Source organism: Oxyura jamaicensis, chromosome 1, assembly GCF_011077185.1.
Source record: "Oxyura jamaicensis isolate SHBP4307 breed ruddy duck chromosome 1, BPBGC_Ojam_1.0, whole genome shotgun sequence".
Taxonomy (NCBI): Eukaryota; Metazoa; Chordata; class Aves; order Anseriformes; family Anatidae; genus Oxyura; species Oxyura jamaicensis.
Window position 1 is genome coordinate 61406773 of NC_048893.1, and position 13238 is coordinate 61420010.

The following is a 13238-nucleotide window of genomic DNA, read 5'->3' on the forward strand; positions in this document are numbered from 1 at the left end:
CTTGCTCACTAGCAAGTTGTGAGGAGCCCACAGGCAAAGGGACAGCCTTGTTGATTGATTTTCTCTGAGAATATTAACCTTCCTTCCAGCCACATTTATTTCCCAGCCCACACAAGGCAGGCAAGGAGCAGGCTGCAGGCAGAAAGTAGGCAATCACTGTTAGCATGTGCTTACTGAGGTTGGTACTTCCAGATGCTCTTGGCATGTACAGTGATATCTAGGAAGCACTGGAATTACTGTCCTGTAAGGGCTGCATCATAAGGCTTTTCCAAGCGCTGTGCAAACCTCTGAGTGCCTTTCTACCAAAATGGTTTTAACCCCACAGAACAAGTTTCCCTGAATGATCGGTGTCTCAAGTTTCAAAACCTAGAAGTTTTGGTACCTTTCATTGCCTTTGGCTTCCTTCATTGCCTAGAGGAATATCATAGCTATGCATGCAATTGCAGTGGAGTGTTGTAACAACATACTTCCAGGAAAAGGTTAATGCAGAATCAGGAATTCCACCTCTTCAGCATGAGACGGGTGCCTGTCTTTCCACATCATACTTGTTAGTTACCTGTAAATTAGAGACTTCGAAAAGCATGATATGATAGCTAGCTGCATGTCTTCCCCCATAAGAGGTCAGTACCTGGTAATTACACACTGCACTCCTGTGAGAGTCTCCCGTCCCAGACCTGAAAGCATGTGACACTCATCAATAAAGATGTCTAAGCTCAGGAGAGGAAAGCTTTTTGTTTCTGCTGCTTGTACCAGAGCATTCCACCTGACAAAAATGTGTGATGATAAAGATGTTTTTTGGAGATAAGATGTTTGTGTTCTTAAACAGTTCTTCATTACCTCTCAGAAACACAATCTTAGTACTTGTGCATGTGAGAAAAGTACATCTGAGCCTTAGAAGCTTATCTTTAAGGTCAGTGGCCAATTAGCAGCAGCACAGTTACTACCAATGAACCGTGCCTAATATTAAGCCATATCGTATGTTGTATATCTCACAGAGTATTTTGAAGGTCTGTGTTTTCTTCTGGCCTGGCTCTCCCTTTTCTTTCCCATTGTGAAGAGAGGAGCTAAGAAGCTCACAAGAATAACAGGAAAGTAGGGGATAGTTCTCTCAGTATCAAAAATGTGATGACTTGTGTTGACTCCACCACAAATAAGAACCTGTAGCTACTCTTCCCTTTGTGTATATTCCAGTTTGAACACCAGAAATGCAATTGCAAGCCAGCTCTTTGGCTGAGGAGAACAGCCTGAGCATAGTCATGCAGTGAGGCTGGTGAAAAGACTGAAAGCAATGAAATGTACAGACATAAATGCTGATTGTAGCAAGTGCTGTATCCTGCCACAGTCTGTGCATTCCAGAAGATGCACAAAAACAAAACCAGTGTCCCTACCAAAGTGGCTGTGTGCTTATGACAGTGGTCTGAAAACTACCATGGACCTGTTGACCTAATGCCCACATGCAGAAAATGGCTGCTAGGTTTCTCTGTGCAATGTCTGTGCTTATAGGGTTAATGAGACTGAAGTGAAGGAGCCATAGGCTTTGTCCTTTATTTGACATACAAACTTGTATGTCTTTTAGGAAAGGAATGAGGATACTCCTGAACAGTAGGAGAGGACATCACTTTGAGACAATGCCGGAGCCAAGAAGGACCGATGTTTTGTAGGGGTTAGTGAGCACACTGAGGAACAGAAAGGAAAATGGTTGTTGCATGGAAAAAAAAAAAAAAAATTAGTTTTTGAAGGTAAGCCAGATGAGCTTCTAGAGAGTATCTAACCTCTTGATCTTCTTATCATGCAGTGTAAATCAAAGAAATGAAAGAATTTTTTTTTTTTTCTGCAGGGAAAATTACTGCACAAACAGAACTGTCATAGAAAGAAATATAAATTTTAAGGGAGACCCCACCCATTTTCCCAAATAACCATCTAAGGGGAAAATATGCCACTATGAATACATTATAGCATATATCTGCAAGGAAAGGGCCCACTCTTAAAGATATTTTCTAAATTGAACAGAATACAGAATGCCACCAAGAGAATTATTCTGACCCCAATGAGACAGTGCCTGTGGGTATAGGTAGGATTTATGTCAAAAAATTTACAACGTGAACAGCATTCAAATCCTGTTCTGACAATTCTGACCTCTATTCTAGGTTTCTGCCTGTAATTCAAATTGCACTTGTGCCTTTTAATATGATATTCTGTCCTTGTGCCCATGCATTTATGCTGTTCTGTCTTAACATGCTTCCATTACCAATGCCCTTTGGACTGCTTGTCTGATTTCCTGTAAGCCTTACTTATCCCTCAGGAAAGTACATTCTTCCTTTTATCCCCTAATTCAGAGGTTGAAGAGCTGATCCAAGAAGAAGGAATAGGCTGCTTCTGGCTGGCTTTTGTTTTGATTGTATTATTATTCACAATAGCTGTAATTAAATTCAAAGTGTAAGGAGATACAAAAGAAACATTTGTTGTTGTTGTTTTGAACTGATGAAAGGAACATTCACTAATACCCTGCCAGTGTTTGGAGGAGGAGGTCTATGAAACTTAGAGCAGCAAGTGGGGAAGACAATGAATGCCTTTGTAGTGAAAATGCATGTCTAGGGAAGACTTCTTTAAAAAGATTTTTCATTTGTTGGTATAGAACAGAAGCAGAGCTAACCAATTTTACAATATCATATTTGAGATTTGTTTCAGTGTTTGTACATGTGAGTAGACGAGCTATGTAGTGTTACTTAACAATTTGTTTAGTGACAATTGTCTGGACAGTGACAGCCAACCAGTGGTTAACACTTTTCCCTCTTACAAGGAATTTTTCCATCAAGCGTTAGAGAAACTTGGTAATGGGCATCTCCCATCTTCCAGCAAGTTTCCAAAGACCTGTAAACTCACATCTCCCATCTTCCAGCAGGTTTCCAAAGACCTGTAAACTCACTTACTGTGCCTCCCGTCTACCCCCCTTGGCAAGTTTATTCTCCGGTGTGTTGTTGGTACTTGGAAGTGCAACTAGTCCTGCCAGGCATCTAGATGGGATGATTTCCTCCCTGGAAATCTGTAAATGATCACAGGTGTTGGGTGTTAGCTCTGTTTTATGTGTGTTACTTGGTGACTGAGAAGATGATAGATACAAATTGGCAATGGACATGCAGAGGCATGGAAAACTGCACTTCTTTGTCAGGCATTGCAAGGACTATATGGATAACTGACTTTAATTACACAGATAAGTGCACCCTTTGTTTTGGCGCCATTTCCACGTCCTCAGATCAAAGTCCAGTCATTCAAGTTCACTCTTAGAGTTGCAGTACACTGCCATGAACACTTTTCCCTGTGTCAAACAACTACCTGCATCCTCAGAAAGGAGTTTTATGTTAGGAAGTGTTTTCTTTGTGAAACTGACACAGCTGGAGGAGGTGGGCAAAATTACAGTAAATAATGCAATAGTGAACATTCAGAGCTACTTATTTCTTTCTTCAGTGTTACGGTACAACTTTTGCTGTGCTCTCCAGTCATGTACATATGCCTAAAAGCTCTGTCATTTACCTGCTCAATGAGAGGACACAGAAAATCAAATTCATTGTACATTCACTATTTTTTGCCTCCTTTTTCCATAACCCTAGAAAGAAGGCATGAACCAATAGGCATCAATTTCAGACTTTAACAATGTTCAATACAAAAAAATCACCTTTTTTTTTTTGACAGAGAAACTCCACAGTGTAGTTCAGATTCTTTTGTTTGTCACTTTAGTGATTGTTTGACATAATATGACTAATTGCACTAGTTGGAGATAAAGGAAGACTATGTTCATTTAGTCTGTCTATGGCTGAATGGCTGAATGCCAAAGTGCTTATCTCATGAGAGAAAATAAGAAAAAAGCCTCTCACCTCTCACTGGTGACTCTAAAGACTGAGCAGTGTGCAATCACATGTGGTAGAGTATTGTGTGATGTTGTGTCATGGTGGCTGGTGAGCTCTCATCACCCTCTTCTGCTCCTCTTGAGGATGTCGAGAGCCAGACAGGCTCCTTCACTGATTAACTTAAAGGAGTTTGAGATTACGTCTTGGAAACTTTGGGGGAGTCTTTTGCCACTCTGATTTTATTTTGGATATTGCAGGTTTGTTGTGGAATTTGTCTTCCAATGACCAGCTGAAGCATCTGTTGGTTAAAGAAGCCCTTCAGACCTTGACGGAAGCTGTTCTCATCCCTTGCTCTGGCTGGCCAGATCGAGATTACCCAAAGTCAAGTGTTCTGTCTGACCCTGATATCTTCTACAATGCCACAGGATGCCTGAGGTGAGCACTCAGTCTACAAGTACCCAAACTAATAGTGGTGCTAAAACAGGTCTGCACACTTACTTTCTTCCTTTGAACTGTGATGGCACCAAGAGAAGGGTTTGCATATATATCATATTTTGAAATACCTCATGTACTTTGTGTCAGACCAGAAGAATTACTGCTTGCTACAGTAAAATTATTATAAAATGTACTCAACAAAGAAAGTAAAAAACTAAAAGATAAAGACAAAATTAATGCTGTTTTTTAATATTATTTTCATTATCAATGGTCTAAAAATATTTTTTCTGCACCCCACTTTAGAGACTATTGCTCTGGTGGATGACTTTTAAGGCCTCTAATGGTGACTTTTAAAGCCTCAAGAGAAATTTGCTGTCATGTGTTTTATTCAAGCAGTGGGTAACATCATTTACAGTGGGTTACTAACTGTGGACAGCCAGGAGCATTAGTATTTCCTATAAAATCACAAAGAGGGCAGGCAGCTTTCTTTTACAATTTTTCCCTATTACACTTCAGTGTTGAATAGCCCTATCGCTTCCTTTTGGGCTACTGTAAGACTAACAACATACATAGAGGATTAATTGTGCTGTCATAGGACCATCAGTGGAACAACTGAATTGCTTGTGTACCTGGAATTTTCTTTCCAGAGACTGAGCAAGTCATTTTCATCTACAGCAACATTAGATATTAATGGAACAACAGTGATTATGCCATTTATGCTGGGTGAGTTCTGCTCTGAGACCTGCTATAATGCCTGCTGAGTCTTACCTGCTTTACCAGGACTGGGAGCAGTCTTTTGGGTAGTAAGCAGAACATGCTCAGCAGCAGCCAAGTCACTCTTTTTTTTATTTTTTTATATGTGGCATATAAACCACACCTAACAGTTATATTCAGTGCCATCTTCAAAGATCCTTTGGCTAAGTACACAGCAAGAGTTAATCCCTAGCCATAATTGTTTCTTATCTAAATAGAGGACTTGGAAAGGGGACATGGAACAAAGAAGTACAGAGGAGTGTTCGGTTTTCAACTACTGCCGAAGACACTGACTTCAGTGTATCACAACCTGTGGTTATGCTGATTGGAAAATGGCTAAATTAGGATTTAGTCATTTTTGAATCAAAATAAGTCACGTTTAGCTTCTTTCACAACTTTAACTAAATGAAGGCCTGGCTGCCTGGGGTTGATGAATAGATTTCCAGGTATGCATCTACTGCTGCAATCAGGTAACAGCCTCATGAACACTGCAGCTAGTACAGCGAAACAGATCAAAAGGCCTCAGTAGACCCACCCCTAAATTACTGCAGTATAAAAGTCACATCTTTAAAATGGGATACGCCTTTTAAAATAACAGTCTACTAAACTGTGGCCCTTTGTCTTTTTTGTGAGTTCAAAGTGATTGTACATTACGTAAATACAAACGTGAGTATCAGAGACACGTCTTTTGATTACCTGAAAGGCCATAGGTTGAAAAAAGTAATGAGTAATAATATGAGAGTCAAGGCAAGGCCTAAGTTTTAAACTTTTCTTAGAAAAGTAAAAGGAATTAAGTTTGGAATTTAGAGGCTGGGAAGCTGCCCAATTTTGCCTTGCACATATCTATCTGTTTTGCTAACATGTCCTACAGCAGAGTAGATCTAGCTGTATTACATGAATTTGTACTGTGTAAACAGTCCTTTGTCTGACTCATGTGTGGTTTCAAAGGACAAAAGGGTTGTTAGCTATACAAAACATTCAACAATAAAGCATCTTCTGCAGTAACCCCTGACAGCCCACCAACTACTAATTAACTTCAGCTTTAAGTAATAATTAGCTTTTATTTATTCTGATAGCTCAAAAACAAATACAGAGAAACATTAACTAGCCATAATAAAATCTGTCTGACTAGTGGTGTTGTCTCTTAAATGAAGCAGATCGTCTTTTTTGGTATGAATTAATCTGAGCTGCGTATGTACAGAGAACAGTCTGGCTGTCAGATGTGCCACGTCATGATGGTGCTACTTGCTCCTGCATTTGGACTCGGGAACCATCTCTTCTCAGCAAGCCAGTGTGTATGGGGGCACAGAGTTATTCATAGTTTGAGTATGGTATTACTCTTTCTGAGCTTATTGAAGCAACTTGATATGACTTGATATGTGACAAAGAAGGAGTAACAGTAGCTGGATTGTTTTAAATCAAATAAAAGTGGATTCTGAATGTACCTTACTCTGTACAGAAAGTGAGTGGGGCTAATTCAAAGCTGCAGTTGGTTCTGCAGCCTTAATTGAAAAGTCTCTCAAACTGGCCTTTTCCCAAAGATACATTGCTTATTTAAAAAATGTGATGCCCATATGCTTTTCCCTGTCATCTTTAAACGGTTGAACGCTGAAAATGATAACTGAGAGGAGAACAAGGTCTTGAAAATTCACAGTTAAAGTTGATCTGTGGGATTGCCAACATACTTCCTAGCAGAGAATAGTTTTTAATGAGGTTTATCATTTTTGCACAGACCAAAAGTACAAGATTTTTAGCATGAATCAGTTTGCTTCTCTTTAATGGAAATTAACACACCTCCCAAAGTATCACCAACTATATGCCTAACTTATGTGCTGCTTAAAAAAATATTTGCACAAAGAAGCTCTCAAAACTAAGAACAGCACACCACAAAATAAAAATAAAAATCTGTGCATTGAGGGAATGATGCTAGTAATAAAGATGTTTTAAGCATAGATATGTGCCAGAATATAAATCTGTAATTAGTCTTCCTTTTTGTAATACTAACATGTTTGTTGTGCATGTTGATAAGGTCTATAGCCTGCAGCTTCTATTACAGGATAAAAATAGTACTTTGAAGTACGATATATTATGCATTGTACAGTGCTTAGGTATAGAAGGACGCCAAAACTTCTTTTAAAAAATTTGCATGTAACCATTGACTGACAGAGACAGCCACAGTACAAATCCAACACTGTCATCTAACATGGGTGTAGGCACTGTGCCACACAATTAACAGCTAGTAAAATAAAGCTCTCTTTAACATAGTGTCAAGAGGGAAAGTGAATTCCCATCTAGCAGATGATATTGCAGATACTACTGCTGGAACGAGTGAGCAACCAGAACACTCCCTGTTCTGCTAACCAGTAACTGCAAGAAATATTGTTGAATTCTGAACGTCAGCTGCGTGGGTCTGTGCATGCACTCACTGATAAGGCAGTCCAATGTTGGAAGGATTTGTTAATCCCATTCTCTAAGATCTGCTGTTTGTCCTAAAGTTTTGCTTCTGACAGTTTTAAGGAAACTGCAGGGCACAAAACTTTAAAGACCAAAATGGAGCAGTGTACACCACACAATTTTGCATTAGCAGTTAGAATAAATAATGGTATTGTTCAATTCTGAAATGCGATTAGAAAAGCACAGAGCAGGCAGAGTAAAACTAATCAAAAGACTTCACTGGTCGCCTGACAACAAGCCAGATAAGTAAAACTGGCATATTAAACTATGGGGAAGTAGTGTGAACTGTTTGCAGACAAGACAACTCTTGTTGGATTTTAAAGAGTAAGTCACTCTTTCTTGGCCTGAAAATAGTATGCATAACAGTTCTGTCTCCAGTTCCAATAGAAATGGATTGGGTATGTATTCTGGAGATACTTAGCCTCCTCCTCCATATTCCTCCTCCAAGTCTGAACAAATAAGATGTAGAATATGTGGGTTTGAATATTATTTATACAAAATTGAATTTCTGGCATGACTTTTCCTGTGAATTAAAAGGAAGGCTCAGCAGAAGGCTGTCTATTATACTTTGAATGCTGATAATGATCTTGTTACACTTGTACCTTGAAATACCTGTTCCCAAAGTTCGGGAATGTAAGATGTTTCTGTTACTCAGGGACAGAACGTGATTGTTCTGCTGAAGCAGCTAAAGGGAGCATTGTCCTGGGTGTTGCCTTGGCAGGCTGATCTTTCCAAAAGTTATGTTTACTGGTCACGATTATACCTGCAAAACAATATTTTAAGAGTTAACGACCACAACTACGGTTTGTTTTGCATCACTGCTTTTCACCTGTTGTCCATCCCAGCTTTATTTTATATTACACAGGGACTCTTAAAGACAGTGGAAACTGTTGTCTGAGGAAGTAGTATCATTGTACTTCAGACAAGGAGGCTGCATAACCATCTAGTTCAATTTTATCTGGAGTAAGATAGTAAGGCCACAGCTCTCACTGTTGGCTGAAAAGTGTAATGGCAGATCAAGTTTGTAATGGGAGCTTCTAGCCGAGGTTGTAAAACAAATGACTAATGATAACAAGTCTTTGAACCTAGGCTTTTTGCATAGCATAGCCATTCCTTTAGGTTTATTTCTATCTGTTCTTATCTTCTCTTGTCTACTCTTTGGTCTGTCTGCTCCCCCCATTCCTGAAAGGAATTTTGTTATTTCCAGCCAGCAGCTTGCAGCCTAGCATTACTGTGTAGATCCCTGAATTCCTTTCCCTCCCTGTTTTATTTTTGAATTGTATAAGGCATGAAGTGAATACAATTTCCTGAACTATTTCAGGAAATAGTTGTCACATAATTGAGTTAAATTCAAATTACCAGTTTTGGCAGAATGAGTCCCAGGAGCAAAAGCCTTCTTATCAGTAGTATGGATCATTCACAGCAGTGCAAAAACCTTTTCCAACATGGTCTGCCAGAATGTGACTCAGTGCTGGCTTAAAGGAAGCATCCCTTTCATTTGGTTAAATTTGCAGTGTAACTGAACATATATTATCATTCTGCTTCTATCAAAATCATGCTTGATTTTGCTGTTTTACAACAAAATGTTTTATGTTTGCTGTTTGCTTTGTACTTACCTCACTTGGATCATAAAATTTTCCCCAACTTGGAATTAGCTGATCCTCCATAAATGTCACTGGAATAAGGGTTAATGCCTACTTCAGACACAGATATAGTTCTACCATACATGTGCAGGAGAAAATAGAAGCAGCAAATTCAGTGTGAGATGAACGAGGCATGTAGGTAGTGACATGCATCCACTTAGCATGCAGTATTGTTTGGGCATGTCACCAGGATTAGCATATGTGAGCATTCCAGAAGTCAGAGATTTTTAATGGCTAGATTATATCAAAGCTTAAATTCTAAGTCTCTCAAAGGAGAGCATCCCTGCAAGCAGCAATCTGTCTAATGCTGCATCTTCCCAACCGTTCAGTACTGATGCAGGGCAGAAGCATCAGGAATTGTGTAGCAGAAGAGGTTTTCTACAAGACTGTTGATCTTGACTCCAGCTGATTATTTTTTCCACAGATGTATTTGTTTCAGTATAATTCTGTTGAAATGCAAGTAAAACAAGCTTGCATAACAGGCTTGAAGATTTCTAGGTAGCCCTGGAGTCTCACCATGATTTTGCCAGGAGCTGCAATTCTGGGCCAGTCCAACCATGGCAATTGCCCAAGTGATGGACGTTTCAAAGCCTCCAGGAGCTTCACTACAAGAGTCCAACTCCTGAGCTCAGAGAGAGTTGCTACAAGTGTCAGGAGACACAAATCTTGAGAAGGCATGATGAAGTCAGTTTTGCAATTTGCTAAGCAAAATGTTGCCATTGTTTCAATTTTATTTCTATTTTTTTATTGGTAATTGATTCTTATGTGATGCTTCTCAGAAACACTTTTTTTTCCCCAGTCTAATAACATTTTCTTCCTGGAATTTCCCAGCATTTCACTAGAAAAAAAACTTTACTTGACAACCCATTGCCTTGAGAACTAAATCTGACCCTATTTAGAGTAAAATGGTTCCAACTGTAGTTGAACAAGTGGGAGAGTAAGAGGTCTTCCCTTCCCAATCCATGTTGTTGTAATAAGGAGAGAAAGGAAGATGGGGAATGGAGTGGCCATATATGCGTGCACACACACAGATACACATAGTGTTGTCTCTGGCTGGATAAACTGTTGATTATCAACTACTTAAGGAAACAGTTCAGCAATGCATTTCCTTTGCAGAGCAGGACAGTGCCTCAGCTTCATACTCTTCTCTGCTTCCTGATCTATGAAGCTGCGTGCCACACCACAGTCACGCTAGAAATGAGGCCAAGTGGTGGCTCTTCCTTTTACAGCCATTCAGCGTGATCACAGCTGTGTAAACTTGAGTGATTTTTAGAATAACGTACTGTGACAAGATGAAGTGCTATATCAGCAGAAGTGTCCTTGGTGTGGGAAATTCCACACTTATCTTTTAACGGTATTTTTAGTCCATGTACCTCAGAAACTATTTATGCTATGCACTAGAAGGGCTGTAGCATGTACATTTCTGTCAGCATAACCATAAACTCACTAAAGCGTGACATGTCTCAAATGTGACATCATTAGGAAAAATCAAATTCTAAAGTGATGCCATATAGAGGAACCTGAATATTAATTCTGTGATACAGAATTCCATGAGAACATGAATGAATTTATAAATAGGGACATTATTAACAGCGTGACCTAAAGTAAAACTACAATTACAATGCATTTACATTTAACCTAAAGCTATACCTCCCTAGGTCTGGGGGTACAGCACTGCATTGGCAGTATTTAAAGTCACATGCATTTTACAGTAGTAAACCACAGGAAAATTCAAAGCTGTGCCTTCTTGGCTTTGTCATTAATAACATTTTAAACTGTTGTAATTTCCAGTGGGTAAAGTAAGTGCGTAAAATAAACTCCCTGCAAATATTTAAAGTACATGACCCTCTTGTTTGTGATAGATGCTAAAACTGGGCTGTATTTAATGTTATTTCAAACAAAGAAGCAGGAATGTGATACTGTGTGCAGCCTTTTGGCCAGCAGAGCAGCAGGAGTCCAAAATAATGAGGCCTAGATTTACAATTGCAGCATTCCATAATTCAGAGGTCGTTCAGTTGTGAAAATAATTGTACCTCAAAACTGTAAGTGTTGCTACTTCCCCGAAAATCAGAAGCTTGTTTAGAGCCAAACTTCATACAGGAAGCGTGTCCTTGGCTTTTCAAGGGTTTTTAAATCACTTTTCATCGTTCATTTTCAAGCTGCACTCGGGTTACCACAAAGCACAGGAGAAGTCAGCAGAAAGCAGGGCCAGCAGTGGCTTCCTATGAGCCTGGAGGAGGCAGAAAGTGTGCGCAGGCATGCTCGAGCCTCTGTGGTACAAGAGCAGAAGGCATCTGGAGAAGGCATCTGGCATTTCCCTCACTCAGCCTGAGCAGTTTCTGGAGGCTTCAGCTCTGTCTGCTTAGGTGCCAGCAGGCAGAAGGCTGCTCTGGGAAGCTGGGAAGCAGCAGAGTGTGGTGTGTTCTTAACTCTTCCTTGCCCCTGCTCATTTGCTCTTCTGAAAGCTGTGCAGGAGCACAGGGAGTGGCTCTGGGGCAGTGGAGGCATTGCACTGAGAGTGTTTCAGTGGGACAGAGAAACTGTTAACTGGACCTTGAGGACCTTGGTATCTCCACAGAGGTGGGCAAGCAAGCATTTGGCAGAGAATCAGACAATATGCCCAGATGAACTCTCCAGAAAACATGCCCTTCTCCATCCTTCCCATATGTCTTTTTCTGCAGGTGAGGGGAAACACACATTGCTAGCCGTGAGGTAATGGGTCTACTGTGTACCAGAAGGACATGAGGCAGCACAGAAAAGGAAAGGTGCTCAGCTGCTCTCCTGTGCCTCTGGGAATCAGGAGGAAGCAGAGAAGGGGATATCCCACCAGCTGTAGCAGAGGCATTGGTATTCCCGTGCTGCTCAGCTGGCAGCAATCGCAGCTGCGGCTGCCTTGGGATGCATCACACAGGCACAGGCCCCGAGCTCTCCCTGCAGGCTCGGCTGCCTTCCTCTCCCCTCTAAGAGCACATGGGTTGTCATGTGAACCTGGTCCTAACTGAAATCAGTTATCTTTAAGTTGAGAAAAGGTACCTTTATTCTGTGGTTCATTTACAAGCCTGAAAGTGAGTTCAGAATATAAAGAAATGGCTGTTCTCTGTTCTCCAGAGCTTTTACAGTTAGTGTGTGGATGTTGCTAAAACACTGAGAACATGTGTCTGCTGGTGGGTGTTCAAGAATTCGTTGGGTTTAGGTAAATGCTAAAGGACATTGGTATGCATGGATGTTTTTTATAGCTACATTTCCTCTGATAGTTTGACACAGGTAATGTCTCATATATACATATAAATATCTAAAAATTGAATAATGGAGAAAAAAAAGAAAAAAGAAAAAAAGTCAATTTTGTTTGTTTGTTTGGAAAATCATAGAATGGTTTGGGTTGGAAGGAACCTTAAAGATCACCTAATTCCAACCCCCCTGTCGTGGGCAGGGACACCTTCCACTGGACCAGATTGCTTAAAAAGATGAATTCAGCAAGATGGAGATTTGAGTCAGGTCGTACTTTATCCATCCAAACAGCTTGTTTTTCTTAGTTATTTGTTATCGTCTAGAAATCCATTAAAGTAGAAGTTTTACTTAGCAAAGGCTCATACTATTTCAAAGTTCTGCAGGAAAAAAAAAAAAAAAAAAAACAGTCATCCTTAACTTCAGTATTTTAAAATTTATCTGGAATAGTTTGTCAGAGGAGCACAAGGAAATATCTTTGACTAAATCTCTTCTTACCGATGTATTCCTTCTTGCACAGAAACATGAGCTCTGCTGGCCCAGAAGGAAGGCAAAAGATGAGAGACTGTGACGGCTTGATTGATTCTCTTGTGTATTACATTCAAGGAGCTATTGCAGACCACGAGCCTAATGACAAGGTATTTTTCAAGATGGAAGGTCTTTTCCTGGGGGAAATCATGAAGAGAGCATTTTTTTTGTTCAGAAACCGGTATTCAGAAACAATTGTGATGTAGCTGCCAAGCTTGCACTTATTTCCAAAGCTTTTAGAACTACCAGAGATGAAAGTTCAGAAAGAAGCTTTTAAAAGTGTTTTTTATCCTACTGTGTAAAAGAATAACATAGCTTAGCTGTAGGAAAACAGTTTTCAGAATCACCACAGAGA

The 13238-nt window shown here is 40.0% G+C and overlaps 1 protein-coding gene across 1 annotated transcript in view; it reads left to right on the forward strand.

Moving 5' to 3' along the window:
* The window catches only part of PKP2 (plakophilin 2), a 45515-nt gene that overhangs the window by 20932 nt on the left and 11345 nt on the right, over positions 1-13238 (forward strand). Inside the window, exons 6-7 of the mRNA XM_035344583.1 lie at positions 4103-4280; positions 12876-12993. Of these exons, the coding sequence (XP_035200474.1) occupies positions 4103-4280; positions 12876-12993 (296 nt within the window). The remainder of the gene's footprint in view (positions 1-4102; positions 4281-12875; positions 12994-13238) is intronic.